Source organism: Genypterus blacodes, unplaced genomic scaffold, assembly GCF_046128005.1.
Source record: "Genypterus blacodes isolate CSIRO-AG114 ecotype Tasmania unplaced genomic scaffold, CSIRO-AGI_Gbla_v1 ptg000015l_1, whole genome shotgun sequence".
Lineage (NCBI taxonomy): Eukaryota > Metazoa > Chordata > Actinopteri > Ophidiiformes > Ophidiidae > Genypterus > Genypterus blacodes.
The window spans coordinates 262,750-290,187 of record NW_027466829.1 but is presented as its reverse complement, the minus strand read 5'-3'; the positions used below and the strand labels follow the sequence as shown (position 1 = coordinate 290,187).

Sequence of the window (27,438 nt, the reverse complement as noted above, 5' to 3'; positions counted from 1 at the left end):
TGCATCCTACGGTACGATGCAACGTGATCATTTCTGAGCTTTTCACAGGTGGCTGATAGAAAGTTCTTGAAGTGCCTCTCTCTACTGCAAGGAAATGGAGCAAACATCCTGGCAGCTGCTGCGTAAGAGTGATATAACACAAGTATATCTGAGTGACCTAAGACCTCACTGCCTTAAAGACACAGGCCACGCACCAAAGACAGATGGATAGTTTTCATGTTTATTATAGGATCGTGGAAGTTCTTACGACCCAAGAACAGCTGATTCCAGATGATTGTGGCCTTTTTGAATGCTGTAGCTCCTCCATTCCTCATATTCAGTGATATAAATCAGCCCAGCATGATAGCATAAACACACAATTACACAGTTATGGCTGCTTGGCGTCTGCGTTGTACAGTTGTCGTCCACACCCCTGCATGTTTGTCCTGCACTGTAGACGTACAGGCAATCTGTCACAGCAAGTGACGTGGACTCCACTGGTGTCCACGACACGAAACCTTCTGGATTGCTATTAATACTCTTGTGTGCTGACAGGCGGCAGATAAAATCTCAAGCCGAGCACATATTTTGTTTCCACTTGTAGAGCCGCCAACTTTCAAAAACACCAGATCTGAATGATTATATATCCTAACGCCGCCTCCAGCTCCCGCCAGGTTTAGATTGAAGAAGCAATCCGGGAGACTGACAGTTTAAATATTATGAGTAATTATGAAGAATTGGATTATAGTGAGAAGACTTTGAGCTGTCTGGCTGTTAGATAAGCTCCAAATCCTCACTGCCCAACTCACACCTGCCTGTGAAACTGGGATACACTTTACACACACACACACACACACAGACAAACTGCAAAGTCTTTCTTTGGATTTTACACTGATTAATATATTTACACAAATTAATGCAAAGTCACATGAAAACTGAAAGAAAAACATGGGAGAAGGAAATAAAAACTCCAAAGAATCATTGTGGATCAATCAAATCAGAGGTTTTATTTCAGATCTGTAAATGCACATTACAGCAAACATCACACGCTTCACTTCAGGACCATAATCTCATAAATAGGGCAACATTAACAGATTATAATGATGCTTCAGGACACTGTGCTAAGGGAATTATTGCTCCACATCAACACCACAAACATCTATTTTGGATGTTTCAGATTGAGCTGCACATGTGACCTCTTTTTGGCGAAACATATCAATACAGATCGAAAAAGGAACCTAAGTGTCTGGTATAGAAGCTTATTGTTGTTGTTGTGGGCGAGTGAGAGCCTGCACGTCCACGTTATGATGACAAACTGACCACAGGTTAATGAGTCTGACATGCAGCACTTACCTACTCCTCTGTGTCACAATGAGTCACCATGCATCAGAGGATATAAACCATGCTTCCTCTCTAATGTGGGATGTGGCGCAATGGTGTTTAGCCGGAACTACACCTCAGCATAAAGACACTTTTGTTCTTGTCCGGACTGTCACATTATTTCTTAAACATGACCATATATGAGAGAAGGAAAGGGGGTGGGACAATCTCGATCAGACCATGAAGTCTCTTACTGAGTTGCATAACGAATGACTGCATAGTATCCAAAACTAAAATATTGATATCATCTCCAACACTTACATCATTTCCAGACACATCATGACATCAAAAATAAATAAATACGAAACTGCTTTAATACATAATCAATTGAACAATCAATTTAATGACATATTTCCTATTTTTACCAGACGATCCTTCTCGAACCTGACCTCACTTTCGGAATCAGTCATCAGTCAAACCGGAACCAAACACACTCACCATTGGCCTTGGCAGCTGGTGCCATTACAGGAGTATGCACAGTGGGAGTCAGTGTATAAGCTACCGGCCCTATGTGAACATAGGAGGAAGTACAGTACACAGGGAGACCGCAGGGAGGCCAGAGGCATGCTGGGAAGGCCGAACAATGTACAGTATAGATAGGGACATGATGGGACGGCACATATGGGTGCCCGGTCCGGCTGGGGCTGGTCTCAGACGGGCCAAAGTGTAAGAGGTGCTCCCAAAACCAGGTTAGCCGCTGTCACACGCACAGTGGAACTGTCAATTGGCGCAATGTGCGTTAGTCAGTGGCTTACCTGCTTTTAGATCTCAGATATGCACAAGATCTGTGGATGATACAGACAAAAGGTGTGTGTGTGTAATCAAATGTAATACAACCAGACAAGTGCATGTTCATGAGGATTTGCAACAACAGGATATGTTTTAAAAAGTAGAGGAGCTTTAACAAGAAATAAGTTGATTGAACATTCAGTTCTATATTGCGATTTACGATTAGTTACCGTTTATTTGAATTTCGTTCCTTCTCACAGATCATGAAGTTCCAAAATAATAAATAATCACAGATAAGATAAGAGACAGAAAAGTATAATAAGAACACCTCTAGGTAAAATAGATTCGTGTAGGGATGATGCTTATTCATCAACACCTCACTGACGGAATAAAGGAATTATGGCAGATAAAGGGGAGCTACTTACCAGTTCCAAGTTTTCTCTTTGGGTAATTTTTTAAGAGAAAATACGTCCAGTCACGTGGAGAGGAGTCCGTCCACAACACATCCGAACACTAACATTGTTTTTTCTCTAGAATAAATCCCAATGTGTGCTGAGAGTTAGGTGTAGTTTGGGAATATAGCGTAGCTGAAGCGCAGAAGTTCAGTTCACTTGCACTATCCCAACCCTGCCCACTCCCCTGCATCTGCAACCCGACCTGCTTATGCAAATATAGACGAGACTGGCATTGCAGGCAGCCAATAGAAAGCGTGCTTGGGGTTAAAGGACCTGCCCATCATAGGTCATAAGCCAATAAAGGCGTTTCATAGGCGGGGCTTGTGGCGCCAGCAGACTTGGTAGAGTTTGAGAGTTATAGTTGGGGTGCGGCGCGTTCAGTTTTGCACGTCGTACATTAGGAATGAACCATTCTTGCTTTCTCATTTTCCTTTACCGGGTGATTAATTATCATAAAAAACAACTCCACATGTTTTATTTAACATTAAACAGACTATGAATGCTGTGACAATGGCATAAAAGGACGGACTAGGCGTGTTTTTAAGCGTTTGGAGAAAGGATGTGCTTACCCCTACAGTAGAAAATGGTTGCACTCGCCTCGCTTGTGTACAGCGTTGCCATGAGCGGAGTGTGGCTGTGCACGTACCAAGGATGCAGCATGACAGCCTGATCTGATGATGAAGTGGAGGAAGAGGAGGAGGAGGAAGAGGAGGAAGACGATGATGATTAATTATTATCATTTAATATGTGAACATTGCAGATCTTTTGATCTAATTTTTCATTTGACCGAAATTATATTATCTCGCTATGAAGTTTAACCTCTTCATTTATGTGAAATGCTTTTTTTTTGTTTTTGAATAACATTTTGTTTTTGTTTTTTTGCTTTATTTGTACTTTCCTTTGGTTCATCAATTTATTATAATTTTACGTTGTTAATGATTTTTTCATTTAATTATTTAATTATTTATTTACGAAGTGGTCCGTTAAAATGACAAACTGTTCTTAAAATTGGGAATTTTAACACGCATTGAAAAACGAATTGCCGATTGACTGTACATTTCCCTTTGAAATAATCTCATTGTATACTAGAAGTGTATGCACATCTTGAAGTCAATCATTGTCAATGACTGTACAGAAGCACAAGCATTCCTTTCTACATGAATGTCATTAGTTGCGTTGCACTCATTGCTCCCAGATACTTCCATAGACACTGTCTGCGAGGGTACATGATGTTCTCAACTGTGCCTAACATGGTCAGGGTTCATGTGATAACGCGTTCTTTGTTTTCCACGAAAATGCTTACACTGAAGCATTTCCTTCGACACATACTTGACTTCTTTTTTTTCTTAACAATCCTGAAGTATTATTTATAGATAAAGTCTGCAAACAGGATACGCATCAGATTGGGCAGCAGCGATTTAGGATTACCACGTGTTACATAAGAGTTGTTTTGATCTACTTACAATTACCAGCAGGGGGCGACAGAGATAGTCACCGTGACATACGTGTCTAAAAAGCAGTTTTGTTTTAATATACTGTATATTTCTCTGCGTTCACCATTCATCATTAGGTGATGACTTCAATGTTGAGCAATATAGCATTCCAACTTAATCATACAGTATTTCAGAGACCATACTCGACCGCTTACATCATTTAGATATGGTGCTAATTAGTTTCATGTGTAGTTGAGAAAACAATATGAAAAAATATTGTATTCTATCGTGAAAAAGTAGCTAGTAGATTGGATATCTCAAAATGAAAAGCTTTAGTATTATTCAAAATAGTTTGATTCAGTTTTTGGGAGGAGTGTCAGAGAATATACTGCATATGCATTATTAAAATCTATTTTAAATGTCTCAGCATCAAGATAAAATATATTCATTAAATAATCAATGATTAATAATGAATTTACAATGACTATTTAGTATCGATCATATTTGAAATGAACGAACACGTGATATCTTTTTTTCCATGCACCTAAATTGTCGTGTCTCTTTAAGGGACTCGGCAGCGGCCGCGCAGCCTTCGGCCTTTTCCGTCCACCAGCCGGCGGTGTCACTCAACAATCGTGGAGACTTCGTGTTACTCTAGACATGCTTCACACAGCTCAATAGGGTATGTGTAAACGCTATATTAGCCGCCCGAAACGGGACTTTGTAGTCAGTTGTACGCATTAAAAGGCTTTAAGTTGGGTTTTTGTCATGCACTCTTTGAATGACATCAATACAAATCGCGTGCATGTCTTGCAGTTGACGCAAGCTAACCGTAGCTAAATTTAGCTCCGAACGGTCGAGCTACCACCGACGGTAGTGATACGAGCTAATGCTAACCTGCTAGCGTAGATTTGTGCAGTATTTGAAAGTATTACATGCTAATCCTACGTACTTGTCAGTGTATTCATGTATCTGCTTTTATGTTGTATAAACGCGTCATGTGAGGAATAGAAGAAGGACTCTGTTGCCAGGCTTTCTTCTTTGTTTACAATTGTAGCATTGAGCTAATGAGAGTGAGTTGGCTAGTGGCTTTAGGCAATATTATCTAATTTCTTTGGGTGAGGAGAGGAATGGAAATATTGTAAATTGTTCTTTTTTGAAAAACTGAGGTCTTATATCTCCTTTCATTTGTTCTTATTTGGGCTTAATTTGTGCAGTGAAAGCTGTCAGATCTTCACGTTATTGTTCCATAAAGTTAGTGGAAAGCCTTTCTGTCATCGCCTATCTATCTGAACAGTGAGTAGTTTTGCCCAATATATTGAAATAAGTCAGATATTTCCTTCTTATTCTATCATTTGCAGTCTAAACAGCGCGTTCTCCTATTTTCTTCAATTGATTGTAGAGCAAAGTTCCAATATTCTGATGGTCAGCGATGGATGAAGATGACAGCCAGGATGAGCTGATCAATCGAAACACATCTCTCAGCAAAGGGAAGAGGGCTGCAGCCTGGGCCATCTCAGGTAGACTAATAACATCTTTAACATCCTTAAACCTTTATCATATTATACATATACATATTGTACACACACACACACACGCACCAACATTTTCTATGTACTTCAACGTTATTTCTGTGTAGATGACTCCGATGATAATGAGGAGGGGGACTCCAACAGTGGTGAGGAAGACGAGGAGGATCGTCTCAATGGAGAGGAAGATGAAGACGATGAGGAAGAGGAGGAGGATGACGACGAAGGAAGTCAGGAGGAGGAAGGTGAGAATGTTTTGAGTTAAGTTTTGTCCTTGGTCAAACGTTTACACTCTATTGTATTACAATTACGTCTTACTTTACTTAAATATTGTAGTTTCCTTAATTGTACCTTAATTCTCTCTACCTCTGTATGAGGACAAGTTGTGATATAAACTACACAATGTGCTGATAAACCTAGATTTCTACATGATCTTACCTTTGTATTCAAATATAGCTCCTTTTTATTCTACATACTGTAATTTTTATTTTATGTTAAAATTGTGTATTCCTACCCTTGTTTATCAGAAGAAGATAAGGCTGAGGAGGGGGCCGTAGGGGGAACCTCCGCTGATGGTGCAGGGTTCAGCTCAGATGAAGACGCAGAGAAGTGTCCCATCTGTCTGAACTCTTTCAGCAGCCAACCCGTGGCAACACCAGAAAGCTGCGAGCACTACTTCTGTCTGGACTGCATCCTGGCTTGGTCCAAGGTGGGTGTAACTCAGTTGGTAAGAGTCCAAGGAGGATCCGATACCTCCTTATATATTGATCTAGAGACAATCGAGGAATAAACATCCCTGTTCTCGTTCACCATGGCTGATCTAGACTTTTTCTTCTTCACTATTTAGAATGCAAACTCGTGTCCCGTAGATCGTATTTCCTTCGACAACATTTACCTTAGGAAATGTTATGGAGGCAAAGTGCAGAAAATGGTAAGTGTGCTCTGTCCTTTATAAGTAAAGGAGAATTTGTTATATACATTATTTTTGATTCAGTATCTTTGTATGTATGGAGCTGTAGTTTTGTTGCAGTGATTTCTGGTGATTGTTTCATTCAGATTACAGTGCAAAAGCCTGTGAAGGAAGTACAGGAAGAAGTTATAGATCTGGACCTGGAGCAGACCAACTGTGAGGTGTGTGGGGGCAGCGACCGCGAAGATCGACTCCTGCTCTGTGATGGCTGTGATGCTGGGTGAGGCTGACTTACCACCAAAAAAGACCATTTGTTTTCTGGTTTATGATCTTATCAAAACCTGTTTTGTATTTGTCACTACTATAGCTGCTATTCCCTTTCTGATTGATAGGTATCACATGGAGTGTCTCACACCGCCTCTGAATGCTGTTCCTGTAGAGGAATGGTTCTGCCCCGAGTGTGAAGCCAACAACCGCCAGTCAAGTAAGTGAAAGTAGATTTTAATCAAACTAAAATGACAAAGAATCATGAAGCTAAAGCAAATACTGTGTAGAGATGACAGACAACCTGACAGATAAACGATGTGAGGGCAGAGAGGAAGAAACTGCCACCAGCTTGTTCAGTTTAGCAGCCAATCTGACAAGGTGAATTGTATTTTCCCTAACGACCCTGAGCGCTCAACCCTACAAACTCCTGCTTGAAGAAAGCTCAGTAGAGGAGACCTGTAGCCTCAGCGCAGGCCTGTGACATTTTGTTTTCATTGTAGATTAATTTGCAGCATAATTTTAATACATTTCAATCTGCCAATGTAGGGGGTTCAGCTGAGGACATCAGCGAGTCAGAGAGCCACTCCTCTAGTTTCCGTCCTGTAGCCAGCCACTCACGGCCCCGCACTGCAGGACCCACCCGCGCTATCGCCCGAACCCAGCAGAGCGAGAGGGTCCGCGCCAATGTCAACCGCCACCGCATCACGCAGGCACGCACTGCACAGGTTTGGCATGAAGCGTGACGCTTATTTATTGGCTCATTTTCTAACTTACTAACCCAGCTCAAGCTTCATCCTGCAGTGGAATGCTTTGATGTAGCACAGAGTGCGTTGTTGTGTGCGTTTTAGCTTTACTACTGACACCTATAACACATTGAATTGGCAGGTTTGTTGTGGATTGTGGTGGCATTTTCTTTATGAACACCTCTTGGTATGAATGACACTAAGAATTCTTCTGTCTTTCAATGATCTTGGACTCCAACCAATGGATCTTGGGATTTAGCCCCGTACAACAGTTTCAGCAATCTTATTATACAAACAAAACAAAGCGTAAGTGTAATATAAACCTAACAATGAGCTCACATAAGTTTATTGAAACAACAACATAGGCTTCCTCATAAGTGCATTTTCTCTAACAAGGTAATCCTATCCTACAACTATAAGTGGACAGTGTGTGTGTGATTTATAGTGGTGTATGGAGTAGTCAGAGATGGAAAGTTAATGACATCATTGACACTACATCACACTATCTTGAGAGTAAGAATGATGTCACGTTATGGGAGGGTCAGCAGGAAACGGTAGAAACAGTGAATAGTGCTTTTAAGGGGTGGGGCAGGAGGGTGGGGGGGGGGGTCAGGGGGTGGTGAAGGGGTTGAAAGATGTTGGAAGGTGGAAGATGTTATAATGGGGTCGGCAAGACTGAAGGCTTTCATTAAAGGTGAAGAGGGTTAGTGATGGAGGAAAGGGCACCAAGCTTTGTGTTCTTTAATTGCATTCATGTTGATGGTGTGTTTTCTTTTTTTAAATATATATTTCCTTTGTTTGAATGGCGTTTGAATGTCTGCATTTGTTTTGAAGAGGTCTCCAAGTCTTTGAATGTATTTAGTGATGCAGACTGTCTCTTACCAGCTGGCTCCTACTTTCCTGATGCGGTCAACATGGCTGGATGAGACTATTAACGCCGTGGTGGCTGGGCTCAATACGGCTGTGTATATTCGGGATCTTACACCTCGTGCCCCATCGACCCGCAGACGACACACCAGTAAGTAGGCACACACGTACTCAAAGCAAACACAACAAACCCCAGCATAGGAGGAATGAAATCACATAACAGGGTTCTCCCAAGCTTCTTCTTCTACTTTTCTTTTGCTGGATGCCTGCAGCTGGTAACTCTCTTCTAATTTGAACAGAGAGACGCAGAAAAAGGACATCTGCTGCAGGTAGCAAAGGCAAAGCTGCGGGTACAGGAGTCAAAAGGAGGAGACGGAGGAAAACGAAATCCAGAAAGAAATTTGTGAGTGAATCTTGAGCTTTTTATGTTTCTCGTAGGCATAAGTCTTTTTCCCCTCCAAGTAACTAAGCATCATGTCTGCATTTCTCCACCAGGGGGCGAAAAAGCAAGCAACCACTCGAGGCCGCATTGCAAGTAGTCTTGGCATCGCGAAGCCCAAGAATGGTTCCTCTCTCCCCACAGTGTACAGGCCCTCAGAACACACACTGAGCAACATGCGCGCAGACATAGGTGCTGCGTCCCTCTCTATCTACGGAGATCCATTTGACCTGGATCCATTTGTGGATCGGTATGACGACCTCTTTGTATTTATTGTCATTTGAGCTGCCAGCTGTCAAATCTAAAAAAAAAGAAAATCTATGAAATGTGTAGCTGGTGGTCATATGTGTGTATCAAAGTTTGTTTGTTGCTGAACACTGTTATTTAGTGTTGTTGACTTTTATTGGAGCAGGGAGGAGGCGGAGGAGCAGCAAGTCCAGGTTACATCACTTTTGGAGGCCAAGAGAAGAGGCATCTCTCGATCTGCCCTTCGCTCTCATCAACCTGTAGCTCGACCAATCACTGCAAGCATCTCTAGGTAACATCTCATTTTTGATTGACATGGTATCTATATTTGCTATAGAACTGGATTGCTTACTTACTGGTTCACTTTGTCTGTGCTGTACCAGGAGGAGTCTGGATATTCCTTCAACAGGGGGCGTTGTGGAGACGGCACCTGTGCCTGACCTGCTGGGCAGCATCCTATCAGGGCAGAGCATGCTCATGATGGACAGTTCTGATGTGGTCATCAACAGAGATGGTACCCTCAAGGCCACAAAGCCACGTAAGTGTGTGTGAAGTTTTCCGCTCTCTAAAAGCTCGGCCTTGTTCTTCCCTATGAAATGGCAGAAGTCGTATGTTTTGATTTGATTGACACCTCCCTTGTCATCTCTTTTTTTACAGTGACTTTGCAGCCTGCGTTAATTCCTGGTAGCAGTCACAGCTCCGTCTCAGGTGATGCCCAGGTCAACCCAGGGATGTCGCCCAACCCCGGAGCCGATCCTTTCCACCTCGACCAAGACCTACCAGGACCATCTCGTAGCTCAGTGAGCAGACCTCTCTGCCAGGGTTCCCCTTGCTCGTCTCCTTTCAGGTCTTCCGCCACCGGCCACGCCCAGCCGGTCCCCCGTTCCGATTTACCAACTCGAGGTCATCGGAATTTGCAGCCCCCTTTCCCAAACAGGCCCAAGCCCGGTCCTGGACATCACCCCACCCATAACTCGCACTCAAAGAGTTCATCACTATCTCAGCCTAAACCTGTGCCCACAAAGCCCATGTGGGTGGACGTGTCGGCACTTCCCAGGATACCAAAAAAGAAACGGGAGACCGGCGATGTCACAAATGACTGTTCGAGTCCAGATGGCAGTAATGGTCAGAGTAGCAGAAGCAGTAGGGGGATTAGTAGCAGTGCTGCTAACAGTAGTAATAATTACGGTATACCTGAGACAGGTATGAACAGTCTCGCCGGGGACAGGAGCAGGCAGCGAAGCGTGGAGCGGCAACGAGGCAAAGCTAACGGTCAGACGCAGAGGCCCCGGCCTGACGGAGCGGGTCCGTCATCATCATCGTCATCTACCTTCGCCAACTCATTCTCATCCTCTTCCTCTTCCACTAGCTCCCCTGCCAGCCAGCCGTGTTTCCCCTCGGTATCTTCGGCCTCTTCGTCAGCTGTGAGCTTTCGCATTAACGCCAGTGGGAACTTGTGGCATTCAAGGCGACCGAGCAACGCGTCGTCCACTGGCAGCAGCACGCAGGAGCACCCCGCTGCAAAAGAAGACGAAGCAAAGAAGAAGCGCATGCGCAAGGACAAGCAGATGCTGCTGGCCGCGCGAACGCCGGGCGGTAAGGAACAAGAAAGGAATACGATTTACGATCCCTTTGATCCCACCGCTTCAGACTCTACCAGCTCAGACGAAGAACGAGAGACCAAGAGTCCAGATGCAGATGTCAGACGAGCCCCACCTGAAATCTCTTCTCCAGGGAAGAAGGAGCAAAGCAAGCGGGGCAGAGTCCACCAGGCAGCGCATGAGACACAGGAGATTAAAGTCAAACATGAGGGCAGAAGCAGAGCCAGTCCTCAGCACGGATCACAGGAGGCCACATGCTCAGAAGAGAATGATTCGGGTGAAAAAGACTCAAGATTTGCCGACACTAAAGCCTGGAGACAGACAATACCTGACATTAAGATTAAGCAAGAGCCAGGGTTAGAAGAAATGGAAATCCCCGATCACTGTGTTGAAAACTCTTTGACACGACTTCCTCATCCTGGCCTGATAAAGACTGAAAAACAGGATCTAAAAGAGGAGAGCAGGCACCGTGCTGTAACTCCCAGCAGTGCTCCTCCTAACTGTAAGACTGATTCATCCACGTCTGCCTCAGGTCCCACAAAGCACAAACACAAGATGGCTATCAAAGTTGAATCAAAATCCCCCTCCAAGTCCCCATCGCGTGACGTAGGCCACGGGAGAACAGCCTCCAGAAGAGACGGGCCCTCTAAGCAGCCTCTCTCTGAATCCAGCAGCTCAGAGACGGGCAGAGGCAAGAAAGCGGACCAGCAGGCCTCAGGCCAGGGGGGCAGCAGCAGAGGAGCAGACAGGGAAAGAGATGGGACGTCTGAGCGGTCGAGGGAGAGGAGAAGGAGGAGAAGCTCCACCTCAGACAGCTCCCGGTCTGACTCCTCTGACAGATCACGCAGGAAGAAGCGGCGGCCCCGCTCGCGATCGAAGGACAGGAGGCGATCCAGGTAAACAGTAATCATGTCTGTCACACCTGCATATCGGTCCAAAGTGTTTCCTGTAGTCAAGGATTTGATTTGCTTTGTCTTTTCGTCTTTTTTCAGATCTGGCTCGGCCTCTGGAAGCAGAGAGCATCCGGGAAAGAAGCCTAAACCGAGGAGCAAGGAGAGGAGCGACGGACGGGATAGAGACTCTGATAGAGGTCGCGCGTCGAAGGACAAGCGTCACGGTCGATCTCGCTCCAAATCCCGTTCAAAATCATCATCAAGATCCAGATCGGTATCGAAGGAACGTAGACGTGGTCGGTCCCGCTCAAAATCTCGCTCTAGGTCTCGATCCAGAGAGAGGAGGAAAGAACACGCAAAGCCACAGTCGTCTTCCTCTCACCCCAGAGACAAGGTGGACTCTAGATCAGCAGACAAAAAGAGACACAGATCTCGATCCAGCTCCAGAGAGAGGAGGAAAGAAGGAAGAGCACCCAAGAGTTCACAGAAAGCTTCCGGTGCTTGCGTTTCGTCCTCTAAAGACCCAAAGCCGTTAAAGGAGAAGAAGAAAGATAAAGATGTCAGTCAAAGCTCCAAAAGCTCCAAAGGGGAAACTGTTGCTCGCGTAATAAAAGAAGAGCCTTCTTACCCGTCTGTCTCTAAGGTTAAAAAGGAAGGCAAAGACACGGCGGCAGACAACAAGACCTTAACAGCAGAAAGGGTTAAAGAACCGCCAGAGCTCAAAGAAATTAAGAAGGAGAAGAAAACTTGTTTTGATATGTTTGAAGATTCTCCAAGTGTCAAAGCCATCAAGAAAGAGGAAGAAGCCCCCTGTTCCATCGTCAAAAAGGAAATAGAAAAAGACCGCTTGACCTCGATCAGATCAGACGATTGTGAAACGATCAAAACTGAGACGCACCAGATCACAATTAAATCAGAGCCCATGTCTCCACCACTGTGCCATCACTTCTCTCCTGATGTCGCCTCGTTTTCGGCTCCCTCCATATCCTCGCCGGTGGCAGCAGAGACCCTTCCGGTGACCCCCGCTCCGCCTCAGCCAGCAGTCGTAAAGACCCTGGCAGAGCAGCCCGACGCCGCGGCACCGCTCGTCCCCGTGAAGCAGGAGGCCGAGCAGCCCCCGGATTCCGACGACGACTTCAACGTCGACGTGATGCTGGACAACTTAGACCTGGTGAAGTCGGAGCAGGCGGAGGCGGAGGGGAGCGGCGTGTCCGTCAAACAGGAGAAGGAACCGGAGGAGGTGAAGAACGATGGCGAGCAGGCGGCGGTCACGGCAGGAACCAAGACCAAACCTCTGGTAAAGAGGGTGACCTGGAACATACAGGAGCCAGAGGGGCCGCAGCCCGAGAAATCTGCAAGCAGTGAGTGTTCTTCTTCTCCTCAAACATTCTACAACCTTCCTTCATCTTGCTGAGATCAGATTATCACCCTGCTAAAGCACCTCTGCTCTGTCGGGGCTGAAGGGTGAAGATCTCTTTTTGTTCTCGTTCGTCTCTCAGCTTAATGCTTTGTTTGAATCGTCCTCACGCAGAGCTGGCGTTGTATAAACTCAAGCTGAAGCAGGAAGGAGCTCGCCGGATCTCTCTATCAAGCCAGGCGTCCAGTCAGGTGAGGACGGAGCGACTCTGTCTACATGTGTGGCATGTTCATAAGAGGACCAGAAGGTGGCAGTGTTCATCTACAGCAGGGAGACGTCTGGTCCAAGTTAAAGACACGTGATAGAAAGTAGAACTGATACTGGAAGGCTTTCACGTGAAATGAAAGTAGAGGCCATGCTGTGTACATAACAACAGCTCTCCTGACTTGTTATAATCACTTATCCCAAGTCCTCACATCATTTCAATAAAACTGCTGCCCCTATTTGTTATTTATTGTACATGATTTCTTAAATATGATGCATGCAAACTGCTGTAATTGGAACAGGATGCCCCCGGAGACCCCGGCAAGAAGGGTGGTGCCGTCACAGGTTCCTCCAGCTCTGAGGGAAAGCCCACCACCGATCAAGCACAGGGCACTGAAGCAGAGGAAGGAGACGTGTCGAGGAAGGACATGGTAAATGTGGCTTTCAAACCTCAGAAACCAACTAATAGATGTCTTGATCTTGATCCAACGCCGTCAACGTGTGCAATGTTTTTCTTCCTGTAGTATTTGAAAAAGCTGCACATGCAAGAGAGAGCCATCGAGGAGGTGAAGATCGCTATAAAGCCTTTCTACCAGAAGAGAGACATCAACAAGGACGAATACAAAGATATCGTACGCAAAGCCGTCCAGAAGGTGGGTTATACATGAAAGTTTAGTCGTTGGCCAGTTTCCATGAGATCTCCTGTGTCATTAACCCTGAGTTTGTGGTCGTCAGGTGTGCCACAGTAAGAGCGGGGAGATCAACCCGGTGAAAGTGGGCAACCTGGTCAAGGCGTACGTGGACAAGTACAAACACGCCAGGAAACACAAGAAAGCAGAGGACCCGGGGGAGCAGCAGGAGGATCAGAACGAGGCCTTAAACGCATCGGACAGCCCGTGAAGGTGAATGACACAGGGGCAAAGGGCGAGCCGCACCGTCACAAAACACTCAACTCGGTTTTGTTTTACACTTCTCCCCAGTTTGGGGGCTCGATCTCTTCAATTCTCTCACACACAAACACCACTATGAGGAGTTATTAGCTTTGAGGTGGAACATTTTCTATCACATCCAAGTTTCTACCCCTAATGTCATTTCTGAGGCGGGAGGAAACCCCCGCCGTCTCCTTTATCACTACAAGATCGCCCCGGTGATGTCGAGCTTCCGGACTGTCACTGCCAAGAACCGGTCCTTCGTGTAGCATTTAGCTCAGTAACTCGATGGGACACCCAGAGGTCGTGCCTTAAAGAGGCAGATCTCGTAGACCATCCCATCGAGTGATCAATCAGGTAACGTTCTCCGCAGGGATAATGGCTGGGAGAATGCAATGTACGCTTTTTGAGTTTTCTACGGCCTCTTTGTTGTTTTTGTAACGGTGGAGCGATCGCTGCTTGATCTGGTCCTTTTGCGTACGGAGGGAGTTTGTCATAAAGGAAAATAAGCTCTTATGCAATTCTTTTTGTAGAAAAATGTATCGGTAGATTCGACAATTTTAGATTTGGTTGTAAATATAGATTTGATATATCGACTTGTTTGTTCATTTCATCTCTGTTGTCCGGCGTGCATGATTGACAGGTATTGTTCCGGTTGGATGAAAGAGTGTTTGGTTTGTGTTTTCTTTTGGGAAACGCCTCTGTTTGTCTGTTTGTCTTCCACAACTCTGCTATCTGTGTCTAATTGGTGAGGTCTCGGCATTACATTAAAGTCTATAAACACGCGTCCTTATCAAACTACTGAATCCAGATGACTATACGAGTTTTATTTATTTATAATTTTTGTTCATACTGATTTATTCTCCAGCCAACTGCAGTTGTGTTTAGTTCTAAAATCTGAAAGGAGTAATCACTCTTCTCTGTAAACCACAGACGCTTCTCCTTGGACCTACTTTTTCTTATCTTGCTTCTAGAAATTTTTTGGAAAATCCCACCTAGCTTATGGCTACAATGTAGACAGCTAAGAGGTTTCTTTTGTTTTTGTGCCAAAAAAGCAGAAATAAATAATAGTTAAATCACTCTTTTCTTGATAAAGTGACGTTTATTTTTGTCTGGGGCATTTTTGATGATGATGATGATGTGATTACGGAGTGAACGAGACTGCGAGACTTGATTCCCATGTTGATTGAAAACATGCTTCATTTCTAGATTTTGATACTTGATAGATCAATTTATAGTCCTTAACATACATTTCACTTACCTTAAACTTCCATGGTGCATGTTTAATAAAGGAATAAAGGAATCATAACATGGCCGGGAGCACAGACTGCTAGCGTCTGTAATATCACAGTATGACCTGAATGTGGCTGCATAGTCATCGTGTAACAGCTCATCACCCAAACCTTCCATTCTGCCTGTTCTCCATTTCATCTATATTAATTTGCGTGTCTACAGTAGAGACTTGGTAGCTGTGGACGGACTTGCCTTGTACTTTGTTGTGTGCGTTTTTTGGATTTAAAAACAGGTGCTCATGTATGTCAGAATGTATTTTATGTTCTGTTCTTTTCTGCATTTACTTGATCTAATAGGCGAGGTGTTTCTAGGAGGGAACACAAACTAATAAATTGCTAATGATGAATCAGTTTTGTCCCATTTTATTTGCTGGTTTCTCATTTTGTCACGTTTGTCAAGACAGTATATCTTGTGCAACTGGACTTGTTGGTAAGACTTGAAGATGTTTCACCTCTCATACAAAAGGCTTCTTCACTTCTGGCAGTTTGGTGGGGATTCCCAGGTTTGAACCTCTGTGAAGTTGTAGTCAGGATCATAGATACTCCAGACTAGTCATAATCAGACTCATAGATACTCCTGAATAGTCATAAATAGGCTTGTTGATACTCCTGATAAGTCATAAGTCATATTCAGACTCATAGATACTCCTGTCTCTCTATCTATTATGTGGGGAGGCAGTGGCTCAGTGGGTAGTGCTTCCGCTTGGGAACCGGAGGGTCGCCGGTTCGAGCCCCTGCCGAGGAGCCCCTGAGCAAGGCACCGAACCCTCAATTGTTCCCCCCTCTGCGAAAGGTGGTAATGTAATGTAGGTCGCTTTGGATAAAAGCGTCTGCCAAATGATCGTAATATATATGTGAAGTGGTTACATTTGAAGAGCAGTATGAGTTTAATAGTCAAGCCTGTGTCTACTTGCTTGTTTACATGCAGGTTTCTAACATTGACTCAGCTCCAGGACCTTTATACTGTTAAGTGGACTGATCTGCTGTCATTATCTTATCTGGCAGGTCAGGTGCCAGGTCAGGTCAGGATCCTAATAAACTGAACCATTGATACCTGCAAAGATTTACACCCAAACTAGATCAACAATCTTGTTTTTTTGTGTTGTAGCTTCCTTGTCATTTGGCCTTCACTCACGTCTGCATGATTTCTGGACCCGTGTGGATTCATTTTGCAATTTCTTCCACACCTGGTATAATATACTGAATATACTGTATATCTCCTGGATTCCCCATGACAACGCCTTCACTTATAACTCAAATTGATGTCAGATCTACTTTGGACAATATGTAATGACGTAGCTAAAGAACCACACACAGCCAATCACTGCTATTGATTCAAGTGTTTATTTTCTAATCCTAAAAACTAATGTGTTTCAAGTCGACCAAAAAGCAGTGGAGTACTTTAATGGTTAACAATTTGACCTAATCAGCATAATATTCAGTAGTGGAAAGTGCAGTGAAACCACATATTTTATAGTCGGTAGCTGTAAGACACAAGGGTTATGACACGTATTTCATCATGCATTTAACCATTTGCAGTTTAGAAGCTGACAAATGTACAAGGAGGAAAACAAACTTTTTGATTCGCAATGGCCACACTTGTCCAGTTGCCAACAATATAAAATTACATAGTTATATACAAAGATATCACAAACATTTAATCATCTAAACACGATTCTTAGCTAATCAGACTGGTGGCCTCTGCTGATTAAAATTGTGTAACAGTCAACATATCCATATTAACATACATAGCAGTGACAATAAAGAAAATTGTCAGTCATTTCTTAAAGTGATAGGAAAAAAATAAGTGCAAAACTGAAGATATTGAGATATAAAAACATAAATCAAATTATCAAGGCACAGGCTCCTCCTTCTACTTATTCTCAGCATGTTCCTAGCCTTGGCCTCTCATTTCAGTTGGCAGGAGAGACTCAAACACCTGCCATCATGTAATTTGCCCCTAATCTGGTCTAGAAGATTCCGACAGCCTGACCTGAACCTTCAACTGCGGGCGGACCAAAAACAGAGGAGATGAGATCAAAGAGGCTGTTGTGTGAGATCTGCAGGCTGACACTGGCGCTGTGAAGAGACGAGGCCCCCTCCAACTGGGCCATCTCGTAAAAGTGTCGACAGATCAGTGGAACGACCTGGAGGAGAGAGGGAGAGAGGAGGAGACGTAAGGAAGGATAGGGAAATGAAAGCTATGCAAAACTTTTACAGGTGAAAGAGCGGAAGGATTAAATTTGTACCTTGACTACGATAAGTTTCTTCTCCAAAGGTTTTCCATCTGGAAACCTTTCCCCGAAGCACATGTTGATGCTGTACTCAGGAGAGCCGCCATTATTCTCTCTAAACTGCCGAAGTTCTGAAACGGACACGAGTCAAAGCATTTACTGCAAATTTTAAAAGCGTCTCAGCAGTTGAAGTGCGTAAACGAGCAAGGGATCCACACCTACCATTCACATACTTATCAAAGCTAAGCAGCTCCACCATGGTGTTCTGTGGGAGCTTTCTGGGCTCTGGGTGAGCCACACTGGGGTCGCTGGTACTGGCATACACATGGCACCTGTCCTGCCTGCAGGCATAGATCCCACTCTCTCGTACCTCCAGCAGCAGACCTCTCTGGATGCTATCAAGGAGGCGTTTGGTGTAATCGATCTGGTGAGACACAACATACATGTATCAGGAACAATCCACCCTCAGATACACACTGAAGAAGGTGTGTCAAGCTTATTCTTTAATTTTAACACTAAAACCTGTTTCATCCAAATCTGTAGGCAACCCTGACTGAACTCTTTGAGTGTTTGGATAAGCTTTTATAACTGCAGGTAATTCATTTTTATTCATTTAGGAAATTTGGATCACAAGGTTACTTACAAGAGACTACAAGAGACAAGTGATGCAGGTGGGGATCAGAAAGACGGAAGAAGGAACAAGGTGGGTAAAAGCAGTGGGACTTGGACGCCAGGAGGCTTGGACGAAGTGGGCAACATCAGAGAGAAGCCGCTCCTACGAGGATGGAACCAGCAAGGATCCAGTTTCACACAAATCTACACAGGTTGGGTCTTACAGAAAATCCAAACCACCCAAGTGGTCAAAGGTGGAGGTAGATGAAGACATGACAAGGTGGAGCTCAGAAACAAATTGGAGAGAGAAAGAAGAAGAGGATGCCATCAAACGGAACCATCAAAGAGCTCTGGGCAGAAATGGAGAAGAAGCTGGTGATGGTGGAAGCGAACTTGGAGAAAGGAAGTCTATCAGCACAAGCATCTGAAATTTGATAACATAGCAGGTGTAGCACAACAATGGCTGTCCCGGTTGTAGCTGGCTGTTGCTGTCGGGGAGTTCCGTACCAGTTGACAGGGCGGACGTTGACCTTTATCGGCATTCGCGGCAAAGCCAAAGAAAAGCAATTCAGCATTGTAAGTTTCCCTGATGTTGAGCTGTCTTTGTCACTTCCCTGGGGTTTTAGAAGCTTTATGAAGTCCTTTCTCGTCCTCTTCCTCTCCTGAATGCTCAAATTACCGCACCTCAGTGTCCTATTGTGTCCTACCCAGTGTTATTATTTTCCTCAGCTAGAAACTAAATTCACAGGCACCTGTTTGTGGTCCAGCAGCCCCTCTGTGGCGGGGAAGCAGAGATTGTGGGCATTGAGCTCGGGCGCCTCTTGCTGGTAGTGGAGCTGCAGACGTTGAGTGTGCATCCTGGTCTTCAGCATTTCTATTTTCCTGTAGTGGATGGAGATCTCTAGGTCGTAGATAGACAGCTGTTGAGGCGCAGCGGGGACCGGCTCGGGATTTGCTGTGAGGAAACACACGTTGACATCAGTTGACCCGTCCCTTCATCTACAGTGCGTTCAAATCAACAAGTATGGTGCAGCAATTTCAAAACGCTGTTTTACTTCCTGATTCCAGTTTCAGCAATTCACCACAAATGAAATCCACTGACTTAGCGTTACTTAGCTGTATATACCTTCGTCGTAAGCTGGCTGCTGCGGTATGGCGTGTGTGTGGTTCTCAGGGCCTGGGGCAGCTGGGTAGATGTCAAGAGCAGCCAGACAGGGTTGAGCGTAATTCGGCACCCACTGTTGTACCTCTGTTAAAGAAATTAAAAGAGATGGAGGTGAGTGTGTTAACCCTCTATTACTTCATATGACTGGACGGGATGGATTTTCTTCTTCTATCACTTCTATATCTCTGATCATACCTGCTGGTTGGTTGCCCAGATCCAAGGCCATGAAGTGGTCCGGTAGATTGTGCTGTTTGGAAGAAAAAGTGCGGCATTTAGAGCTTATTGAAGAAAGCTTCAGACATAAGGATGAACATGTGGTTATGAAACAGTTGTACACGTGTGGAAAAAGTGCAGGCAGTTCAAAGGCAGAGTTCAGTGTTAAACCAGTTATTCTGTCAAGAGAGCTCCAGGCTGTACTGCACCTCATTTCCTGAGGGTAAGCATTCCACAGGGGAACAGTCGATCCTCATGTCATGGTCGTCCTGGGAATATTGTGTTTGTAGATTTTCGCAATTATCTAAAGGGAAAGAGAGAGAATAGAACAATGTTTAATCTATTAAACTCAAAGGGGTGCTTTGCTACAGAGAGAGGCGTTCCCAGCTCCATCTTACTCTCTGTGTTAATGATTTCGTAGATTTTATGAGGGTCATCGTCGTTCTTGGAATTGTCCTTTATCATCTTGAAGCGCACTTTCAGGTTGTTCAGGGCGCAGCGGAAGTTGGTCTTCCATCTGGCCTTGTTGTTGGGGAACTCGTGAATCTTCCCGCTTGCCTCTGCCCATGCCTGTGAACCACACAAAGACATGCTTGGATACAGTAAACGTCCCCAGAGGTTAAAAAAAGAAGTTAATCTACTAAATTATGGCGCAAATTTGAGTTTGTTGTACTTTTATTCCAATTTTGTGAAAGCTTCTAATCCCATAGAGGAAATTTGACTCCATTACATGCATCCAATGGCAAATAAATCCATTACATGAGCACATACAATATGATGCATGGCTATAGCTTAGACCCCTTTAAACGATGTAATGAAGTAGTCAGACTCGGCTCCACCTGGAACAGCTGCAACACTAACAACACTGCTTTTGAAAGTGACTGCAATTCATAACGAAGCGTTCTTAAAGAGAGTGGTTGCACTTCCCTACTGTCAGGGGACGCGAGAGAGACGACGCCACAGTGGCTGCGGTCCAGCCTCAGATTGTGTTTACCTTTACTGTTAGGAGCACTATTGAACAATGTGGATGTAGATTTCTACCTGCGATTGTTTTCAATTGCTGCTGTGTGCTCCCGATGATCAATAAACTACATTTTATAACCAAACCATAAACATGTGGCCACTTTAAGTACAGTCAGCGTTTTTGTCTGACTAATGAAATACCGAATGAATACGTGCCAGCTTTTCTCAGCAGCTGACAAAACCACAGGCAGGAATGGAATGCGGGAACCTCTAATGAACACTTTTAACTATTATACCGTACTTAAGCTGTCACCGCGGCGATAACACTGAGCAAACTGTGCCATATAAGACTTTACCACGGTAACACATCATCAAACACATCAAATTACTTACCCTGAATATTCTGCTGTCCTCATCATTACAGTCCTTTCGGGAATTGTGCTTCCAGGGGACTCTGAACTTGTTTTGGCTCGTATAGCACAGTCCAGTGTACTGGCCTGTCTCCACTTGCTCTATGAGCCAGCTGGCAAACTGCGGTCTGGATCGACACAGAGAGGAAGATTAAAAACCTTAAACAAAGACGAAAGCAATCCAAACTATTCAAACCTACACCCTTGACTTGCTAGACTAGATCCAGAGAGAGTAGCAAACTTATAAACCTGTTTAAAGTTATGGTAAACAAGGTAACATACTCATATTGGAAAAACACACATGCAGGTTTATAATGAGGATAATGATGACCAGGGTGATGAAGATGTGCCTCTGCCTACCTTTGCATTGCTCTCTAGATCTGTGATCCAGTGTTGTCACAACTGCTGCTGATGCTTCCGCCTTTTTTATAGACAGCGCAGCAGTGACATCACCATCCTCTCTCTAGGGGAGTGGGAGGAGAGTTTCTGTTATTATGGCGTTTCCGACAGCAAGAATGGGTGTGCTTGATTTGTGAGCAAGCACGATTGCTTCCTACGTTGCACTGTGCAGAAGCAAGCAACCGAGCTGCTCTGGTGTAAAAATCAAACGCACCCTTTTACTGACCGGGTGCACTCTTTCAGAAAGTGGTTGAATAACATGGAAATTCTTCGTCGAGGAAAAAGAAAGTGAAAGTAGTTAGATCGATTAGTTTAGTATATTGCATCACCACATATTGCATCATCTTACATGTTAAACAAACAACAACACACAGTAAATTGTTTGTGTATTATGTCCTTAAAGTGCAGACATGTTTTTTACTTTAGATATTAAAGGCAGAAACAATGACACAAGGATAACACACAGTATTCCTAAGTACAACAACACAATGGCACACAACAGGCAAAACAATATGAGAACCAGACTCAGACTTCATATACACTCTCTGCTTCACCAATGCTGGTCGGTGAGTAATCATCATTCCTGTTGTGTGGGCTGAAGAGGGCATTTTGATATGTTGCACAACATTCTCTTGTTGACACTTGCAGAGAACCTCGGGATGAAAAATAAATATGGCGATAGTGTAGATTTACTTTCTAAAATGATAGGAGCGTGATTCAACATTGGTCTATTTACTATAGATGTAGGCCTTGAGTAGATGCTGAGTCAGTGTGTTATCATTCATCTTTTATTGATACCACACAAACCAGCAGCAGCTCCATCTGCTCAGACCTTCATGGACTTTCAGAGAGCTTTTGTTCACTAAAATAGTCGCCTGTGAAACCGAAAAGTCCCAGTGACATTTGCTAAATCAATCCATCAAAGAGGTCGCCGTGAGTTGTGAAATTCACAAGTATCTTAGGGGGATTTTCAGAGAATGCGGCAGGTGTAAGGTTTTGTCATGTGGTCTCTATACAGTATATTTATAACCAAACAGTGGCAGTGGGGATGTTCTGGTCTCTGTTGCATATTCTAGTGTATGTAACCACAAAAACACCACCGCAGTGCTGTCTGAACTAAGGCCTCACTTCCTCTTTCCTCCATCTGCATTTCATGACCTCACTGCACTGGAATGCACAATTTATGATATATTGACTTCGTCTCCTCAGTCTGGTGTGGTATCTAACTCTCCCCCCCCCCCAAGTACACAATCTTGCATCCACTTCTTCTCTCCACTCCTCTTTTCCTCTGCTTGTGCTCTTTGTTTCTTGGGTAAAGCTGCTTTCTGTCCGCTGACCGCCTTCTATTCATCCAACCGCCTTATGCATGATTGATGGCGACTGAGCTCATAACGCTTACGCAGTAGACTTCCACTGCTTCATAACCCACCCACAACCCCCCGCACATGTCCGCGGAAGAAGGAAGCGATACACTTTGGGACTAGTTCACTTCCTTTTTCCCGGTCATTGGAAGTACCTCTTTGTCTTCATAGGTGGCCCCTGCAAGCCCCCTCACTATCACTGGGGAAAGATGTAACCTCATCATGTTGAACGTTTCACTTTCTTCTCTTTTCCATATTTACTTACAATATAGAAGCAATATCACGAATGTCACAGTCACGAAAAAGTAAAGAGGAATACAAACTAATTCCACACTTTGGATAGATGTGATGTGTGGATGTGTGTGTGTGTGTGAGGGTTTGGATTTTTGGTTTCATTATTTGGCTTTTAAACCCTTTTTGATGCCACTGTGCATGAATTTGATCAAGACAGAGAGATATAAACACACACCAGGTCTATTTTCTCTCTCACATCTCCAGATGCTGCACATTAGGTTTGGTGGAACTGAAGGAGAAGTTGAAGATTCAGCCTGTTTCAAAGAAGTCGGCGTGATTACCTGAAAACACCAGACACACCTATGCCTATAAATAAGACTTTGGCACTTTGGCGTGTGTGTGGGTGTGTGGGGTGTGTTTGTTTGAGGGTGTGATCCCTCCTTGAAAATCAGCCAATAGGATGTAGATGCGTAGCTCAGATAGTTGGAGGCGTAGAGATGATGTGTCCAGTTCACATCAGAAACCTTATCGACCTCCCTCTGATTCACTGGTGATGAAGTTTAAGTTTTGTCATAGATTTCTGTGTGTCAGAGAACAATAAGCCACTCTGTATTTTACACGTACACACTTATTATTTGATTGACTGGTTAACCTGTGTTGTAATGTTTTAGTTACACATTGATAGTAATAGTCATAAAAAGTCAGTGAAAAACGTCTTTCTTGGTGCTGAACTAGAAATGCCTTTAATTTCCCACTATTTTAAGACATGCAAGTGTGTGTGTGTGTCCTGTATGTATATTTAGGTTTGTCCCACAAGCAAAATGTATTTTACAAGAAGAAAGTATCCTATGCAAAACAATGAAACAAGGCGCCCTCTGCTGGTGACGGAGGAGAGCCAGACAGAGATGGGAAACACAGGGGAAATCTCAGAATCTGGGGGTTGCCACATCTGGGCGTCGTCATTCAGTAAAGCCACAGGCAAGAAAGTTTCCAAGTCTTCTCATTATAAGTGTACAGTGTCTGTACGACTGAGTTGTCAGCAGTTTGCATATTTAACTTGACATGATTGCATAGAACATTAACGTTTGTTCTTCTAAAGATTAATTCATTTATTATGTGAGATACAATCTGTAATTGATTTCTGTAGTGAATGATTAATTTAATATTTATTCATACTAACAATGTGATATTTGTACCCCTTGAAACACAATTATTTCTCATGAATTGAATACAATACAATTACAAATATGTAATTAAGTGGTAAATATATAAAACTAGATGGTTGTTTTAACAGGGAGAGTGATATTTGTAGTAGTTATCAGTAGTTATCAGTAGTTATCAGGGAATCCCGTAGTTATCAGGGAATCCCCTTCTACAGAACAAACACGAGCAAGATTGAGTTGCCAGCTGTAATTACTAGTTTTGACCACCAGGTGTCACAAGTGTCCGTTCTTTACTCTGTGGCCGCTACGTTTCTAAGCAGAGTGTCTCAGTGTGCACAGTTTGCTGGTAACGGAGCAGAGGAGACGATAGAAGTTATTTTTGCGATGCTTTGAACACCAAATAACACAAACGCCGTAACAAAAACAAATATAGTTCTGCTTACGTCATCAAACCCAGCTCCACAGGTTGATCGTGACTGTGGCTACTCTCCTGCCCTCAGCTGTCCAGTCAGCCGTGGTGCTGAAACGAGCGGCTGGTTCTGTACAGCATCGCTCTCCTTTACCGTAACGACCATAAACATAGGAATAGAAATAGTTTTGCACTCGCGACGGATTTAAAGTGTTGGAATGACGCACAGAGCTTCACTTCAGCAAGCGCGTAAAGACTTTGGTGGCGACGTAAGGGAACCTGCAGAAGGACGTTCGAACGATCATTATGCACCACTCTAATGTTCTTTATACCGCGTGTCATAAACATTATGTTTACCTTTGAATTCATTGAGGCTCTATGCGTGCTTTATAATTGCCAATTATTCTGCTCAGAGACACGCTTGCCATTTATGTGGCTCTCTAAAGCTGTAGCCTGGATACAGCAGAGAGCGTCCTTGGTATTTGTGATTGTAAAGAGTTAGAAGAGAAAGATGGCCGAGGGGGGAAAAGACTGATAATTTGAAGACTTGCCAGGGGTACATTGTCAAATTCAAAAGGCATTTCAAAGAAGCAAACCATTCACTTTTCCATTCTCTCCCCTTTTCTTCTTCTCCTCTCTTTGTCTTTTTTTCTCCCCCTTCTTTCTTCTCGCATGGTCGCAGGCCGTTTGAATCGACCAATGGGCCTTCAAGTTAGAGACATTGGAATGTAAATGAGCCCAGCGCGTGCTCCCGGCGCACTGAAAGCTCGGGATTGTTTATTGAGCTCCCGGAGCCACGCGCCTGGCCCGGGGGAGTCGGCGGGCAGAAGAATCACACAGCGGGGGCGGGGCCTCGGCGAGAAGCGTGCGTCTCCAGAAAGGAGGGTGGGTGGGGTGTGTGCCGGGGCGCGTGTTGAAAAAGAGGAGTGCTGCCAAAGTTTGGGTCAGATCGGCTCGTGGAGTAAAGCAGCCGTAGTCAAGAGAGACTTGGACCCCGGTTGAGCCACACGGTCCCCCACGCGAAAGACACGAGAGCTGTACACTGCCAAGCAACTTTCGCTCTCCTTCCTCCTACCTCTGCTCCCCCGCGTTTGAGGCTTCGCTCCTCCTCTGCATCCATCCCTCCCGCAGTTGTAGCAGAAAGAGAAGAAGCGTCGGCGAGATGGAAACTACAACAATCACCACTACGCAGACCGCGTACGCGTTTGGACTTACCGAGAGACACCCCCCAATCAGCCTGCACGCCCCGGCCCAGGACTGCGCCGCTGTCCCCGCCGCCCTGCACCCCAACGCCCCCGCCGGCAGCTTCCAAAGTAAGAGCAAGGTGCTGAAGAGACAGCGCTCCAGCTCACCGGAGCTTCTGCGCTGCAAGCGGCGACTGAGCTTCAACGGCCTGGGGTACTCCATCCCGCAGCAGCAGCCCGTTGCCGTCGCCCGGCGGAACGAGAGGGAGAGGAACCGGGTCAAACAGGTCAACATGGGCTTCCAGACGCTGCGTCAGCACGTACCCAACGGCGCCGCTAACAAGAAGATGAGTAAAGTGGAGACCCTGAGGTCAGCAGTGGAGTACATCCGGGCCTTACAGCAACTCCTGGACGAGCATGACGCCGTGTCGGCTGCGTTCCAGTGCGGGCTTCCGTCTCCAACGCTTTCCAACAGCTACTCTGCAGACCCGGAGTCGCCTCACTCCTCCTACTCCTCAGATGAAGGTGGATACGAGCCACTGAGCTCCGAGGAACAGGAGTTGTTGGACTTTACAACCTGGTTCGACAGGTACTGAGCCTGACGTCATCAGAGCTTAAAAACCCCAGCGACACGTGTGCGTAAAGGCGCACGACTTCTTCCAGAAAAGCTGACAAAGATTGACTTTACACACACACAAAGCATCAGACCAGTCAGGCTCTGGGTGCTTAAAGTGATATGTTGCCTCCTCCTTCCCTGGAGCAAAGCAATAGTATGTGGTAGAGCGGACTGCGTGAATAGATTCCCCCGAAGAAGGAGAAGGAGAAGGGGATCAGACTCGCTGTCAAGTTGACGCATGGAAGTAAAGAACAGTTGTTGCTATGTTTGAATAAGTGCAATTAATATCCGACACAGCAGGCTCTGTCTAGGCGGTGCTGTCATTCACGCGGACGTGTTTGAGGACTGTTTGTCTTCCTCGGCTGCCTCGTCTGTGGGGAGACACAACAAAGATGATGCGTCAAACAGACTTGGGACTTTGTACAGTTTCCCCCATTTGAGTACATTGTGTTATGAATGAATGGTTTGACATGAAGACATATTTTTGTACATCGAGTTAAACAAACAAACAAACAAACAAACAACATGTTGCTGAACAGTCACTGCCGGTTGACTTGACAGTGTGAGAGACACAGCTGTCAGTCAGGCGGTGAGGCAGCGAGTTTGGCATGTGTGTGTGTGTGTATGTGAGACTGCACAGCAATATGGAGGCTACCTGTGACTGATCCTAGATGTTTTTTTTAGGTGGTAATGAGACCTTTATTATTAATGTATGCACTTGTTCTCAATTTCCCGTAGCCTAAAAAATGTAAATATTCGATTTTAACAGATATATTTTGTGTAAAACAACTTTTATAAATAAAGATGAATCTATTTATATTACATGCTTTGGGAGTTGTTCCGTTTTGTAATATTTCACACTGAAGTCTTGCCCTGATGTATTTATGAGGAGGCAAGTGTGTGTGTGTGTGGGAGGGGGGAGAGGTGGGGGCTGTCGGCGGCGGTAATTGAGCAAACTAGGGAGCTTCTCCTTTTCAAAGCCCCTGAATGACCTTTTCCCGACTTGCTTGTGCACACGGGGGGAAATGACGCAGCTGGGTGAGCAGCTCAGTCGCTCTCTAACCATTACAGACGCGCGGCTTCTAACAGCGCTTTGTCTACATTCAGGACGGAGAGATTAATATTACGTTTCATGCACTGCATTGTTTCTTTTGCATACTCT

At 44.7% G+C, this 27,438-nt stretch overlaps 3 protein-coding genes and 1 long non-coding RNA gene across 6 annotated transcripts; 2 read left to right on the top strand and 2 right to left on the bottom strand.

Annotated features, from left to right (window-relative positions):
* Window positions 1-1,192: 1,192 nt before the first annotated feature.
* On the bottom strand, window positions 1,193-2,715 carry LOC142988901 (uncharacterized). Its single transcript, XR_012960632.1, has 2 exons — window positions 2,514-2,715; window positions 1,193-2,144 (listed from the first exon to the last, which is right to left on the bottom strand). It is a non-coding gene; the product is annotated as an uncharacterized LOC142988901 (long non-coding RNA).
* Window positions 2,716-4,569: 1,854 nt separating this feature from the next.
* phrf1 (PHD and ring finger domains 1) lies at window positions 4,570-15,529 on the top strand. 3 transcript variants are annotated; one of them, XM_076137098.1, is made up of 20 exons: window positions 4,570-4,658; window positions 5,194-5,272; window positions 5,379-5,496; window positions 5,616-5,750; window positions 6,033-6,214; window positions 6,353-6,436; window positions 6,562-6,695; window positions 6,808-6,899; window positions 7,229-7,407; window positions 8,311-8,443; window positions 8,592-8,695; window positions 8,788-8,981; window positions 9,144-9,269; window positions 9,361-9,515; window positions 9,635-11,474; window positions 11,571-12,832; window positions 13,003-13,079; window positions 13,395-13,523; window positions 13,617-13,745; window positions 13,828-15,529. In XM_076137098.1, the coding sequence occupies exons 3-20, from the start codon at window positions 5,409-5,411 to the stop codon at window positions 13,990-13,992; spliced, it is 5,208 nt and encodes a 1,735-aa protein (XP_075993213.1). In that variant the 5' UTR covers window positions 4,570-4,658; window positions 5,194-5,272; window positions 5,379-5,408; the 3' UTR covers window positions 13,993-15,529. The 3 variants fall into 3 exon arrangements, with proteins under 3 accessions (XP_075993213.1, XP_075993198.1, XP_075993205.1); XM_076137083.1 differs by having other exon boundaries at window positions 9,141-9,269; XM_076137090.1 differs by lacking the exon at window positions 5,194-5,272 and having other exon boundaries at window positions 4,597-4,658; window positions 9,141-9,269.
* Window positions 15,530-16,640: 1,111 nt separating this feature from the next.
* irf7 (interferon regulatory factor 7) lies at window positions 16,641-21,341 on the bottom strand. The gene is made up of 10 exons (XM_076140625.1): window positions 21,271-21,341; window positions 20,894-21,038; window positions 19,936-20,107; window positions 19,747-19,841; window positions 19,520-19,571; window positions 19,286-19,408; window positions 18,912-19,114; window positions 17,770-17,971; window positions 17,563-17,678; window positions 16,641-17,460 (listed from the first exon to the last, which is right to left on the bottom strand). The coding sequence occupies exons 1-10, from the start codon at window positions 21,276-21,278 to the stop codon at window positions 17,284-17,286; spliced, it is 1,293 nt and encodes a 430-aa protein (XP_075996740.1). The 5' UTR covers window positions 21,279-21,341; the 3' UTR covers window positions 16,641-17,283.
* Window positions 21,342-25,389: 4,048 nt separating this feature from the next.
* ascl1b (achaete-scute family bHLH transcription factor 1b) lies at window positions 25,390-27,037 on the top strand. The gene has a single exon (XM_076139106.1). The coding sequence runs from the start codon at window positions 25,639-25,641 to the stop codon at window positions 26,254-26,256; it is 618 nt and encodes a 205-aa protein (XP_075995221.1). The 5' UTR covers window positions 25,390-25,638; the 3' UTR covers window positions 26,257-27,037.
* The last annotated feature ends 401 nt before the right edge of the window (window positions 27,038-27,438 follow it).